We start from the raw sequence: 15,181 nt of genomic DNA on the forward strand, positions 1-15,181 counted from the left end.
AAATTTTGTCACCGCAATAACGAAATCATAGTCAAAAATAAAAAAATAATGAAAATTCTTAAAAATTTGAAAAAGTAAATTAAAAAAAGCAATTAAAAAATACCGTCAAACTCAAATTAATAATAATTAGAACGAGTCTGTATGATTTGAATATCGACGTCATTATTTTTTAGCATTTTTCGAATATACAGCCGCCATATTGGGTTTCGTTATATTCAAATACGACGTCCCAATTGTTAATTTATGATCAACATCTTAAAATGTATCATGATATAAATTTTCATGAAAATTGAACGCAGTTTGTAATTTTTAAAGAACGAAATAGTTATTTTTTAGCTTTTCACGGATAATTTGGCCGCCATATTGGTTTTGGACAAACTAAAAATTTATTTTTTCCATGGATTCAATGCTAACTACTAAATAAACACATTAACACATTTTTCTATGACAGTCTATAACTTCCAAGTAACGATTTCATCTGTCGTACCTCGTTACCCGCAGACTTCGGCCACCATATTGGGGTCCGCCATGTTGATTTTTTAAAAGGCCACAGCTCAACTAAAACTACATATGTGTAGCTATAAAATGAGCCCCAAAAGAATTTTTTAGGTGACCCCAATTTTTGGACAGGGGGGTGTCTGATTTCACGGAGAATGCCCCATATATATATATATATGTATATATACATATGTATATATACATATGTATGTATGCAGGCAGTGGTATAAGATATTTAGTTACATGTATTTAGTTACGTTATCTACATACTTTTTGTGTATCTATGACTATCATTAGTTACATCTTCTTATTAACTGTTAAGCTCCTTGCACAATAGGCGATAGCGATAGCGATAGCGACAGCGACAAGGTTGCCGACAAAGCTATACCTTTGTCGGCAACCTTGTCGCTGTCGCTATCGCTATCGCTATCGCCTATTGTGCAAGGGGCTTAACTATAAAGGCTCAGACACCATGCAAGGAATAAAAGGAACAAGGAATAGATATTAATAGTCGCATCTTTTTTCAATGCACGTCTATTGAAAAAGGATGCGACTATGAATTTTATTCCTTGTTCTTTATTCCTCGCATTGTATCTGAGCCCTAACTAGTTACATTGTTTTCTATATCTTATCTCAAAATTATGTTTTAGATCAGAGCTCGGCAAGAAATGCACATTTCGGCCGATTTTCATTTGACTCCGCCTCCCGCTCTCCTCTTACCGCGACGTCCCGCGCGCAGCCTACGAGCTTCGCGAGGCTCAGGACCGTGCCGTTTCGCGACCGCATCACCGTACCGGCACCCCGCGAATAGTTTTTCGCATCACCCATGGGGTACTATTATTGACGCATTTTTTTTAAGTGGTATCCCCTGTAGGCCTATTCCACTGAAGACAGACAACTTTTTCATAAATTTAATTAATTGGAACTTTAATTAATGAAGAAGCAGAATTAGATGTGTATATATATATATATATATATATATATATATATTTATATATAAATCTCTTAAGTGAAATAAAAAATACTCACATTCAGAATAACTATTTTCGGGATTTTTTACAAGCGACAGCAGGAACGTCGATCTGCATATTGCACGTAGCAAGACGCATAAGACGCGGTAAAGAATTGTCGCTTAAACAAGAACGTTTTTCATTTTTGATCAGTTTCATTTTTGAGAAAGAAGTCTCACACAAATATGTAGATCCGAACATAGAATAAATTCGGAGTCCAAAATCTCGAAGCTTGGGGTAGGATGATTTCGATAAAATTTTATAAAAATCTGCACCGGTTTCTTTAACCGTTTTAAAAGAAATATTATTTTGCAGATCACATAATTTATCCTGTAAATTAAGATGCTGTTCTTCGATTGGCGCTGTAAGAGGATTCTCAAAAAGAATTAATTCTGTTCGAAGTTTTTCGAAGCAGGTGAAACGCGTATCGAATTCTTCTATAACAGAATCTACGAAATGGATGTTTTGTTTGAAATTACAGCTACTGCCATGTTCTTCGAGAAGAATCTGGCAAGAAGGAAAGAAATGGAAAATGTTATTATTTAAATGAGATTTGAATAACTGTAATTTCCTTTGGAAAGAATCAACATGACTAACTAATTGGGAAATATTTTGATTTGGTTTTTGCAGCTTTAAATTGAGAAGCCTAAGTTGATTAGTCATGTCAGTAATAAAGGCAAGTTCGGAAAGAAATGTTATATCTTCTAAAACAGATATATATTCCTGAAATTTTGGATTGTTTATTTCTTGCAAGAAAAGGAGGATCTCTTTTCTTATTGCAAAAAATATTTCCAAACATTTTGCAGCACTAAGCCAACGTACTGAACAATAAAGTGGGACATCTGTGTGGACAGCATTATGTTCTTGGAGAAATAATTGAAATTTTCGATGACTGAGGAACTTGTGTCCACCTTTAATTATATTAATGATTTTAGTAACAGTCTCCATAGCTGTTGACAATTTGATAACTTTGCCGCTTAGTGCTTCCTGATGAATTATACAATGTATAATAGGGATATTAAAATTTCGCTGCTTTAATTGGCCGGCAAATCCTATTTTTGAACCTACCATAGCTTTTGCGCCGTCAGTCGTAATCGAAGAACATTTATTGAAGTCTACGTCAAACTTTTTAAGCGAGTCTTCGACTGCTAAAAAAATATCAAGTCTAAAACTCAAATTGCTGGCGATTTATTCTGTTTGCAGAAGCGTTAGACCACATACGGATAAAATATTTCATACGATAATTCAACTGATCAAGTTCTTATAATAAAATATTTAATTTGTGGAAAAGTAATACGTAGCAGATATTTTTTTCTTGCTGTTGTCGGTTACTTACATCGGTAACGATACGATGAGCATCAGATGAAAGAAAGAAGCAGCGTTAAAAAATGATCACTCCTTAGAATTAAGAATGTATGAGCAACTGAGGTTACAATTACGACACGAGCACGATCGTTACCACAAAAGCAATTATTACGACAAGGAACATCAAAAGCAGATCAACGACATGAGCGCACAACCGTTACAACAAATACATAATTATTACAAGTACATCAGAAGCAGATTAACAGCACGTGCACGTGCACGAGCGACTTTAAAATGACGAGCGTTGCTAACTGCAGCGAAAAACGCAGGAAACAATGGGTGCGTTCAGCCGATACTCCGCTAGCCTAGCAATCGTAAGCAGTCGCTCGTTTTCGCTCGTTTCCTCTCCTTTGACCCAATGGATTAAAAGGAGAGGAAACGAGCGAAAACGAGCGACTGCTCACGATTGCTAGGCTAGCGGAGTATCGGCTGAACGCACCCAATGATCGCGTTCAGCAGATCAAGCCGCTCAGTAGCAGTCGAGCGTGATTGGCTCTTACTTTTAGAACCAATCAATCAACGCAGATTGTTGATAAGACGAGACTCAACAGTTGTGTCTGCTGAACGCGCCCATTGGGTGCATCCAGAAAGCACGACCGCTCACTGAGCCGCTAAGTAGCAATTGAATGTGATTGGTTCTTACCTTTGGATCCAAACAATCACGCTCAATTGCTACTTAAGGTCTATGGATTGGTCTATTTCCTTATGCACATGTATATGGACCAATCAATTTCCTTAAGCTATATCCACACAAACTTGCATAAGTCCATAAACATAAGCATAAGAGAATTGATTGGTCCATATGCATGTGCATAAGGAAATAGACCAATCCGTTTCTTTATGCATATGGTTATGCACCTATGCAAGTTTGTCTGGATAGACCTTTATGCTTATGTTTATGCGCTATGCAAGTTTGTCTGGATTGACCTTTAAGGCGGGGAGCACACACTTCTGCATAACGCATAATGCGTAAGCATAAGAAAATTGATTGGTCCATACACATGTGCATAAGAAATATACCAATCAATTTTCTTATGCTTACGCATTATACGTTGTGCAGAAGTGTGTGCTCCCCGCTTTAGACTGTCTTGAAGACATTGGCCTAGTTTACACCGATCTTTTGATACGCGTATCAAATAGTATATTTGAGCTGATCAGCCAATAATCAAACTAATTTACTAGTTATTTACTATTTAATACGCGTATCAAGTGATTGGTGTAAACTAGGCCTATGAATACCGGCCTATTGGGATATGCCCGTTCCCAACATTCGTATGTATTTAGCCGGAAATGAACGTCTTTTTAAAGAATCTCTATATGAAATCGTTTGTATTTCGTATGAAGACTTTTGAAGTGCAATTGAAAAGGTTTGTGAGTCATTCGTTTAATTGTAATTAATTATTTATTTTTACACCATGCATTTAGCCGAAATAGATAAATTAATAAAAGTTTTTATATGGAATCGTTTGTATTTTGTATGAAAAGTTATGAAGTGTGATTAAAAAGGTTTGTGAGTCACCCAGATAATTTTAATTAAATATTTATAAACTCGGTAATTAGCCGAAATATAGATTTTTAGTTATTCATGTTAAAAGAAGAAGGCGCTAGTGTTCCCGAAGGTCCGTCTGCAGTCAGAATTAATATAAACGTTTTAAAAATTATTTTATACTGAAATAAATAAATATACAGGCTATAAGTCTGTATAGCTATAAGCGATAGTTGCTAATTGCGTTCCATCTTGAATTTTTTTTACAGTCGTTTATTAGGATTGCCCTGCTTTTAAATTGAACGCTTTTAAATGTATTATTATTAAACTACTGATATCGATATATTATTAGTAATTTAATATTAAAGCTTGACAGAGTGACGTAAACTAATTCGCTCATAGTATTAACAAGTATTATGCGTTCAAATTCTCGAAAGCTATAGCTTCTTTACTATGCTCTCTCTTTATGTCGATCGATTCGGATAAAAATCTCCGAAGTCTTTCTTTCTCTCGCGATATTCCTGATACATAATCCTAGAGTAAAACTGTACAAAAGCTTTACGAAAGTGGCGATATTTTTCAAGGATCTGGTTCGAGTCTCGGCTCTTGGGGAAGGTGCGCATGTAGAAAGAGTACGTCAAGACAGTTTATCCTGCTAAATGGTTATCAATTCTCTATAAGTTCTGTATTGTTTACACATAAATTATAGAATATCTAAACGTTTCTTTTTTTTCGATGTCCTGCGAAATTGTACAATAGAGTTACAAATAAAAATAAAGCCACACTTTACGTATATTCAGTCTTTGCTAATGTTACATAATAACGTGCGAAAGAACTAACAGACTATTTAAGAGGCTATTTAAGAATTTTAATCAAGATACTGGAAGCATAAAACTGTTCAGCTAGCTTTACACAAGATATTGGTCTTCTTCTTTATGAAATCGTCAAATTATGATTATGATACATTTCTACATTATCACCAGCATCGAATCTAATCTTATTTATCGTGATACTCTTGAGAAACTGTTAATCCATTGTCTTAATAAACTCGATCGCGGCGCAGAACTGCGTCCACCAATATTGTTCCTCTCCCTCCAATCGATTCCCGTAAAAGCTGTCTACATATTGAACAGTCGATACAACGACGGCGGATTAGTCTGAAATTAAGCACACGTTAACAATCACTCTTCTTGCTAAAATCACATATTCTCTTTTCAATCGCATACCTTGATTATGACATAGACCAGCACGGGAGTCAGATCGTCGGCAGCAGGTATGCCTCTTTCCGACGCCATGGAGAGGAGATTCATGATGGTAGTCGCGCAACGAAATACACACTGCAACTTATCCCTAGGAGTCTTATACGCCGATATCACAGCCAATTCAGCCTGCGCCCATGACCAGGAACATTCGTAATGATAAACATTTGGAATGCGTAGGTCCTTGTGATTTGGAGTTACGACTTTCGCCAACTTTTTTATGTGATCCTGAAGAAGCTGGTCCCTATATACATCTCCATCTTCATTTAGATAGAGCGCATTGTGGTATACCCGTGCCATGACGGTTCTTTCCACCACAACTCTCGCCAAATCTAACTGGTTGGCGCTCGCCGCTGAAAGTAAGAAGTAAGTTCAGACGTCTCTGAGCACTCCGCTAAGATCAATTGCGAGATAAATAATTATATTCATGTACATTGCCAGATCGGATCGTTGTCCATTTCCGCGTGGACCTTTCCTAGAAAATTATCCACGAGATCCTGTTTCTCGTCAGCTAGCGTAAGCTTTTTAAACTCTTCGCAGAAACGCAGGAGGAAAGCCTCCTTTTTTCCAAAAATACCCTCACACAAACGGATACAAGATAATTATTGATAGCATCCTGATCGCACTTAACTTGCACGCATAATCTGGAAAATATTATTATTAAACGGTTAACATCTTACATTTAAACATATTTTACATTTACTTATACATTACATACAAAGATGATATTTATATATAAACAGTACCTATCTAAGTGAGCTAATGTCGACAGCAATCCTTGACGACATCTGATTAAATATGCGATATAAGGAGATCGTTTTTGATAATCCTCTCGAAGTGATTTGAAGAGCTTTCTACATCCATCGTCATTAAATAGACGCACGCAACGTAAAGTTTCATGTAGATGAGCTATTAATGCCCTATCCTGCAGGTTTATAGCTTCTGCCAATTGTAGTTGTAAAAACGCAACCAGTTCGTTTTCTTTCTGCGACCAACAATGTCTCTGTAATAAAATTTTATATGCCAATATTTGAACATTAAGTAATTAAGTAATCCATAAAAAAATCACACTTTGTTTTGTACGCCATGATTAAAAAATAATACAATAAATACCTCTGAAGTATTCCATGGAATGTGTTGAAGGTCAGCAGTGCTAAGTACTAAGTACCATACGTAATTTTCTTTTAGCATCCGCAAAAGCATAAGAGAGTTCTACATTATTCGGATCGATTGAAAGTCTTTCGTCTTCCACCTCTTTTGTACGGGACTGATTGCTTTCGACCGAGGCTGTATCGCTAGCTGCGCTTGGCTTTTTTCTGTATTTCGCTAATATATCATCGGTAGTATCTGAAATTAATCAAAAGAACAATTTATTACTGTCTAAAACTTGCAGGAAAACTTTTCCTTTTTTTAGCATTACTTTCCGATTTATCTTCGATTCGATTCTACAAAACTATTAAAACAGAAACCGTTTATATTGTAACAAAATAATATACGATAATTGTTAATAGTTATTTATTAATATCTTACCGCCCGCGACATTACCGGATGATGTTACATCTTCCAACATAATCTTGCGTAATCTGTGCCTGCACACATCGACGCCGTCGCCACCAGCTTCTCGATCGAAACATCTGTCGTCCGTCACGCGGATTGCTTTACCTCTACGATTTCTCAATGACAATTTTAATTTACCAGGAGCATTCTCTGGGCTTAGCTTGGCTTCAGTTTTGCCGTTTGCTATGACAGAACCCTTCTGCTGATGTTCCCCATCAAGCCTCACATTCTCTTCCTCCGCCTGAGTCTCCATTCGCGCGAAGAGCACGTTGATCATCTGCGTGAGAGTCGCATGGGCTGTTGTTTGATTCATCAGGTTGCGCGATGCCAAGTAAACGTTGTAAACAGTACGAATTGTTAACAATACCGTACCCTCGTGTATCTCCACATGCTGGCTTGTCATTACAGTCAGCAAAGCTTTAATAATCTGCAGCTGCACACCCTCATCGGTCTGTAGACCGGTGAAGCAACCGCAAATTGTCTCGACAATGCGCACAATCAGCAGCTTGTTAGGCTCCGTTGAATCAGGCACATTGCCAGTGAGATGGCCATATGCGATTAACTTCTGCAGGCAGTCCAGTGCTGTGTCATCACAATCCGCGGTGACTTGCTCTGACATGCTAACTCAAATGGCAAGAAGTACTTCTCAGCGGTAATGACATTTGAGTCGCTCTTGGGCTATGGCAGGGCGTTTGAGATAACCTCTTCACCCTGCACAACTGGTACATCTTTGATCTCGTTACGGAGGTCCTCTGCAAGATGGAAATATATGAGTGACAAACTTAATTAGCAACTATCGCTTATAGCTACAGGCTTATTATAGCCTGTATATTTATTTATTTCAGTATAAAATAATTTTTAAAACGTTTATATTAATTCTGACTGCAGACGGACCTTCGGGAACACTAGCGCTTTCTTCTTTTAACATGAATAACTAAAAATCTATATTTCGGCTAATTACCGAGTTTATAAATATTTAATTAAAATTATCTGGGTGACTCACAAACCTTTTTAATCACACTTCATAACTCTTCATACAAAATACAAACGATTCCATATAAAAACTTTTATTAATTTATCTATTTCGGCTAAATGCATGGTGTAAAAATAAATAATTAATTACAATTAACGAATGACTCACAAACCTTTTCAATTGCACTTCAAAAGTCTTCATACGAAATACAAACGATTTCATATAGAGATTCTTTAAAAAGACGTTCATTTCCGGCTAAATACATACGAATGTTCCCAACAGATAATCAGTACAGGGACCGTATTCTCGAGCCTGCCCTAATGATTTTCGTATGCGACTTTCTATTTGAAAAGCATTGAATTTCGCATGCGAGTTTCATGAAAACAATTCGAGAATAGGGCCCCTGGCACTGAATATCGGAACGCAGCCTATTATGTTTTAGTTTATGTCGGTATGACAGGTTTCATAACCTGAATTGTCGTCAACTTCAACGATTTAATATTTCGCTTTGCGGGGCAGAACTGATTATTTTATCGGATATCGGATTGACGTGTTTTTGACGCCGGACGTGGTGAGAATCTTCCATTAGGCTAATATTTCATATGTCGTATATGTCGATATATATAGTAGTCTCCGCACAAGATCGTCGGGGTTATTAACACGTTACGTTAGGTTATATAAGTTCCGACCATATACTTTGATGCGTACGTAACAATAAAGGCGTGTTACGTTTTACATCTTTCTTTGTGCGTTGACCGAAATCCAAATTTACGTACAAATGTAAGTATACGGTCAGAACTTATCGTAACGTATGCACCGTGTTACGGATGTTCCTATGTGGAGGCTCTGATTTGCTACGACAAAACGTCATAAGAATCTGTAAACATTACTGCTTTGAACATGTGTTATTCTTTATCTATTGCTGTTGTAGTTGCAATTCTCACTCTTGTATTATTTAATTTGCTAGTGTTTTAGAAAACTGCTGTTTCTGTCGTCCAGTTTGCTTCTGTCGTTTACTTTGCCTCTGTCGTTTACTTTGCCCCTGTCGTTTTTGCTATTGTTGTTTTGCCTACAAATATGTCGTGCTATAATTTCCGGTAAGATTTTTAAATATTTTACAGTTATGCGAGTTTAGTTATCTATTGTCACATCGCTCAACACTTCAATGCTTTTTGTTTCAGAAAATCTGTCATTGAAGATTGCGCTGCTTTTAAAAATAATTGTTGCTTTGATCCAAATTGCAATTTTCTTCACAAATATCAATACTGTTACAAATACCAGAATACTACATGCAGCGACACGAAATGTCCGTTCTTACATTGTACCAGCTTGGAACAGCTTCGTTACGAGACATCAGGAAAAGAAACCGAGCAGCTGAAGAGGGAAGTTGGCCGAACGCTACAAAGCTCAAGCATATGTGGCAAATTTAAAAATGGTGATTGCACACTACCAAAATGCAGGTTACGACATGTTAAATATGATGTAGCACCTTTAGAGTGTATAATATGCACAGAAATAATAAATGTCGAATATTTGGGTGTAGGAGATTGTGGGCATATTTTTTGTGCCAATTGTGCAGTGCGCTGCTTAATAAATGACAGAGATGAAAACTTTGTCAAAACACAATGTCCAATATGTAGGAAAACAGTCCCGTACAAGAAATTATCATAATATTTGTACCTTTAATATTTCACTTTTGATTAATATTTCACTTTATTTCAAATAAAAATTGTTCATTTTTTATTCAACGTTGTAATGCATTCCTTCCTTTACTTTTTCTTCCTGTCATTATTGTCTTCTATTACTTTCAAAAAGTGTCATAGCAATTTCTCTAAACTGTATTGTTTTGTAATTTTCGAATATTTTATTCTCTTCAATACATTGTCCTTTTTTTCACACTCTAATTTTATTTACAAAAATACATGTTTACTTATGTTAACAAAATAAACATTACATAAAAAAATATATTTGTATATCATAAAGTCTTGTATTTTTTAATAATTATTAAGTAACTGCAACTTTTCTTTCCTCTGTATCCTCTATTGCTTAATCTGCTTAATCTGCAAACAATATGTTTCATCCTCATTATAAATATATATTAATGAAATATGAATAATATATTTATTAATAAATTATATAATTTATTAATAGATAATACTTCTATCTTTTTTAAGTATATTGAAGATAAAATATAACATTTTAAATATATTGTGAAGATAAATCTACAATTTTGAAAGATTTAAATAAAACTTAGTCAATGCATAACGTAGTTATAGTATAAGTTCAAGTTAGAAATCTTTTTTCTACAATGTATTTACACATTACAACATTCTTCAAGCAGCATTGACCAAGTTTTTTTTTAATTTTCAAGAATATTGCAAGAGCATGACAAAAATTATGTTCTTAACAATACGTGTTTCTCAAAACTTACACAGTATAAAAATCGTCGTCCATTTAGAGCATACTTTACAGCACCACAAGGGAAGTGGACCATTTGCTGCAAATGGAAGCCGGTTAAAGCAATATTCACAGTATATATGGCAACACCTCAAGGCCTTCATGTTGTCTTTTGTTAATAAGATATAGCAATTATTGCATACTGGTGTAGTTGCTGAAAGCAGAAAATATTCTCAATTAAATCATTTTAATAACTAAAATATTTAATTAGAAATGCCCTTATAGGCGGAATATTATAAAGTAGCTCGGAAAGACGTAAATTTTTATTACTCACCTAAAAGTTATATTTAGCAAAATTAATGAATATATTTAAGGAATCATATAATGCTTATAAGAAAGAGATAAAGAGTGAGTTAACTAACCATTGAACATAAAGCTGCTGCAAAAAAATCAATATCATTACTCCGACGAAATAATACCAATGCTCTATTCTGCATCACTTGAGGTAATTCTTTCACTTGAAGATATAAAACTTGTATACATGCGCGTGTACGTAATATGTGTACGTGTGCTGTGTAATAATCATTTTAATCATACAGTTTTAATAATCATTTTTTAAAAGAATAAAGCTCTGTTAAAATAATGAAGTGTTATCTTGAAGCATTACCTTTTTCTTGTTTGATACATGAAATGATAGTTTTACATCCATGAGTTAAAGATGTCGGAGTAATGTGACAAGATAAATGTTGCAATGGTACTGGACTTGTTGATGGAGGACGGTTGCCTCCACCTGCATTGTTCGTACGCTCACTTGTACCATGTTCCAAAATAAGATACGGACTAAATCGTGTTACAGCAGCATTTGATGCATCTAATATACCAAGATGATACAAAGAATTTGCTCTGATTTTAAAAAAACACTGAAAGATCTGTAATGTGTTACATTAATGTATATTAATGTATATCCATGAGTTGTATTCTATTGACAAAATAATTACCAAATAACGTGTTGTTGATACATCATGGAAAACTGAGGGATCTTTATAATGTTGCTAAAGATGATTTACGAAAATTTTATAAGCACAAATTGCGTGACTTGATGGCTAACGATAAATTTTAGAAGTACATATCTTTATAACTCCAACGATAGCAGTTTTTATGTCTTTGATATCAGCGTCCATAGAGATTGAAGTGTCTGATGTGAAAGGCTTGTTGATTATCTAAAATAACAAAATATTTCACTATAGAATCGCGCGCGCGCACGCACACACACACGCGCACACGCGCGCGCGCACACACACACACACACACACACACACACACACACACACACACACACACACACATACACACTCACACAAAACAAAAAATTATTAAATTAACAAAAATTTATTATACCTATTAACGTAAATGACGTTAGCTAGAACATCCAAAACCTTCATTCTAATGGTCGTATGTGTTTCAATTTTATAGTAACGTTTCATCAAAGATCCTAATTTGGTCTGCCATTGATAATATGTAGGGCCTGTCATAGAAACTGTGTATTCAATTAAATTTAATACAGACCCTTCCTGGAAATAAAAATTAATAGTAACTATTTGTAAATATATTTTATACTATTTTACACTTATATGCACTTACAGGTCGAAAATCGCTACAACGTTCAACAAGATCATAAAAACGTTGAATGCAACCATTATAACTGTTTGCATCAAGCAAATTTTCAATATTAGTAATCGCCTCATGTAAACTCGTAGAAACCTGCCTGGTTGCCGACTGGTTACTGGTTTCTGAGACAAAAGTCACAATTTTATCATATATTATATATATATATATATATATATATATATATATATATACACGTGTGCACACACAGCCGCTATATATTATAGCTACTATTTTCTTTAATTTAAGATTACATATAACATTTTAACAAACTTTACCAGTGTGAGTAATAATTTCTTCTATGATATCAAGAATGATGCTCCATATAGGATCCCATAATTCATTCAACTTCACAATACTTATTCACCAATCTTTGTATCGACAGAGTAACTTCATACATAACTATTGGATGATTGCATTGTAGAGCCTGTTAATGTAGAAATTAGACATTTCATTTTTATATCAAATATTGCACATATATGGATGTATGCGTATAGATGTATTGATACATACTTGATGGAACGAAGGTAAAACAGATGCTGGTGTACATTCTAATTTTGATATTCTGTGCGTACCTCGTAAACCCATATTCACATAAAACACTGCACCTCGTAATAAACGAACGTCACGTTGAAAGTTCGTATCTTGTAACAAGCGACACATTGTATACAAAACACAATGACTCATATGCGTTTCTAATAAATTCCGCATAATCTGTAAAACCATTGTAATGTACATATATATTTATATATATTCTACTTACAAATTTTGTAACAAAAAACGTGCAAATTCTTAATAAATTTATTAAAATTTTATTTTCTCCAAAAAAGAAAACTATACACGCGCGCGTGTGCAACTACATTACTTATATGTATAAATATTTGATTTGCAGCAAGGAATATTAATGAAGGAAAAGGATTTTACACACACACACACACACACACACACACATATTTTTAAATATAAATGTTAAAATATTATTTGATTGTACCTTCCAACTTGTTTGGCAATAAGTCTCAACATTTACACTTCTGCATAAAGCTATAATAAAGGTTTGTAACGAGTCAGACTGCAAATTACTATAACACATAATTGCGTCAAGAGCTTCCAAACATCCAGAAACCACTTCAGTATTATTACTATAATAATACAAATGGGAGATATACCTGAAGAAAACAATTACGATAACCGTTGAGTCAAGTATATTTTAATTTAAATTTAGAAAAGTATATAACTTGTAAGGTATTTAAGGTATTTACTGGACAAGACCAGATACAATATCCTCATCGATGTAAGTTGAGTTGAATTTGATAACAATTACAAGAAGAGACAAAAATTCGGCTCCTCTTTTCCCATATCCCGCTGTTACCATAGGCATCCATTCCAATAGAAAAGGACCCATTCTTTCTTCCAAATGTACAATATCTTTCCCATGTTCCGTTAATGTTTGTAACAATTCCAATCTAAAATATTTAAAAAAGTGATAGACAAAATGTTAAATCACAGTATAGTAGTAGGTATCGCTTGTTTATTAGAATACCTAGAACCAATATCTTCAGGAATATCATATTCCTTCACTACCATAAAAAATTTAACACGCATCAATGATGAAAGTTTGGAATATTTTCCTTGTATACAAGGCATTTTAAAAAATTCAAAGTTAAATGTCTATGTTCACGAGGGGAATATCCTTTCCTAGCAAATCTTGAACCAAATTCCACAAACGTTCTGCCGCTCTCTATTATTAGAAACAAATAGAATAAAAATTAAATATAGAATATCACACATATTTTGTCTTTTGCATGTAGAATATTTAGAATGACACCCTGTGATTTTTTACATATATGTACATACATCTTCCCACTGTTGATTGAGCACTGCGTCACGAAGCTCTTTAATCGCTTTCGTACGATGATGTACTGGACTATCAGGACTAATTTCTTTTTCGATATCATAAGTCAAAGTGAGCTCTTCGCGACCCTTGTAACTTCCTGCAATGCCACGGTCTATGTGATATGTGATACAAATATATACCGGATTACCGGATATAACATAATAAAACATAAAAATTGCGATTATATGAGATGTCCGAAACGTAATACATTTACCTTTATTTATGCAAAAAAATTGCTTTACTTTATTGTGCAACGTTTTATTGTCTTTGTTTTTCGAATTTATTTTTGACATTTTAATCTGAAATTCAAAGAAACTTGTACCGAAACGTATCCTGTAAACATATTACACCAAACATGTCAAACGCAAAATCACGCAGAACTTAACCTGTAACATAAAATGGGTAAAATGAGAGCGGGCAGAGTGGCGGTGCAGCCAGTGTGGCCATGGTGTAATAAGAAAGGTGAACATTGGCCGCGTTCAGCAGACACAACTGTTGAGTTCGTCTTATCAACATTCTGCGTTGATTGGTTGGTTCTAAAAGTAAGAGCCAATCACATTCGACTGCTACTCAGCGGCTTGGTCTGCTGAACGCGCTCATTGTGCGTAATGGCGGAGGTCTGAGATGTTGACCAATCAGAACTTGAGCTACCCAGATAGCCAAATCTGTTCGAACAAATAATGCCAAATACTTGCTACAAATTTTAGTTTCAGAAATGGTACAAATTTGCATCAAAATTTGTTTTATCAAATGTTGTCGACAAACTGCTAGCAAATACGTATCAAAACATGCGTACACAATTGACGCCAAATTGATACCAAATATCGAGCAAAGCTTAGTAGTACCTGATAACAAATTGGCACCAAATTGCTGTTAAAGTTTGTTGACTAAACCTAACGCCAAATTGATGCCAAATATTGAGCAAATTTTGGTAACAAAACTTAAGAACAAATTGACGCCAAATACCAAGCGATGTTTAGGGCGTTTCATTCAGATGGCGCGACACGTGAGTCGCCACTTCCAACGCGCCCCCACCTCCTTCCTCGCTCTTGTTCAGTGTCATGGCCGCTCTTGCTG

The 15,181-nt window shown here is 34.9% G+C and overlaps 2 protein-coding genes, 2 long non-coding RNA genes and 1 pseudogene across 8 annotated transcripts; 2 read left to right on the top strand and 3 right to left on the bottom strand.

The window, feature by feature from the left end:
- The first annotated feature begins 4,145 nt into the window (after positions 1 to 4,145).
- Positions 4,146 to 5,424, top strand: LOC139781630 (uncharacterized). The gene is made up of 2 exons (XR_011720600.1): positions 4,146 to 4,240; positions 4,944 to 5,424. It is a non-coding gene; the product is annotated as an uncharacterized lncRNA (long non-coding RNA).
- Positions 5,006 to 8,414, bottom strand: LOC139781629 (brefeldin A-inhibited guanine nucleotide-exchange protein 2-like). 5 transcript variants are annotated; one of them, XM_071720492.1, is made up of 7 exons: positions 8,321 to 8,414; positions 7,149 to 7,927; positions 6,732 to 6,965; positions 6,365 to 6,621; positions 6,052 to 6,262; positions 5,586 to 5,971; positions 5,006 to 5,516 (listed from the first exon to the last, which is right to left on the bottom strand). In XM_071720492.1, the coding sequence occupies exons 2-3, from the start codon at positions 7,792 to 7,794 to the stop codon at positions 6,772 to 6,774; spliced, it is 840 nt and encodes a 279-aa protein (XP_071576593.1). In that variant the 5' UTR covers positions 7,795 to 7,927; positions 8,321 to 8,414; the 3' UTR covers positions 5,006 to 5,516; positions 5,586 to 5,971; positions 6,052 to 6,262; positions 6,365 to 6,621; positions 6,732 to 6,771. The 5 variants fall into 5 exon arrangements, with proteins under 5 accessions (XP_071576593.1, XP_071576595.1, XP_071576594.1 ...); XM_071720494.1 differs by lacking the exon at positions 8,321 to 8,414 and adding an exon at positions 8,070 to 8,091; XM_071720493.1 differs by lacking the exon at positions 8,321 to 8,414 and adding an exon at positions 8,041 to 8,076.
- On the bottom strand, positions 5,478 to 6,076 carry LOC139781631 (GTPase-activating protein and VPS9 domain-containing protein 1-like). The gene is made up of 3 exons (XM_071720496.1): positions 6,052 to 6,076; positions 5,586 to 5,971; positions 5,478 to 5,516 (listed from the first exon to the last, which is right to left on the bottom strand). Exons 1-3 carry the CDS (start codon positions 6,074 to 6,076, stop codon positions 5,478 to 5,480), a joined length of 450 nt encoding a protein of 149 aa, XP_071576597.1.
- A 311-nt stretch (positions 8,415 to 8,725) lies between the features above and the next one.
- On the top strand, positions 8,726 to 9,693 carry LOC139781640 (uncharacterized). Its single transcript, XR_011720602.1, has 2 exons — positions 8,726 to 9,245; positions 9,330 to 9,693. It is a non-coding gene; the product is annotated as an uncharacterized lncRNA (long non-coding RNA).
- A 1,099-nt stretch (positions 9,694 to 10,792) lies between these two features.
- On the bottom strand, positions 10,793 to 14,453 carry LOC139781632 (tuberin-like; annotated as a pseudogene).
- Between the last annotated feature and the right edge of the window lie 728 nt (positions 14,454 to 15,181).

The sequence above is a fragment of the Temnothorax nylanderi genome, unplaced genomic scaffold (genome assembly GCF_030848795.1).
Source record: "Temnothorax nylanderi isolate EJ_2023f unplaced genomic scaffold, tnyl_v1.0 TNYL_tig0350_pilon, whole genome shotgun sequence".
Taxonomy (NCBI): Eukaryota; Metazoa; Arthropoda; class Insecta; order Hymenoptera; family Formicidae; genus Temnothorax; species Temnothorax nylanderi.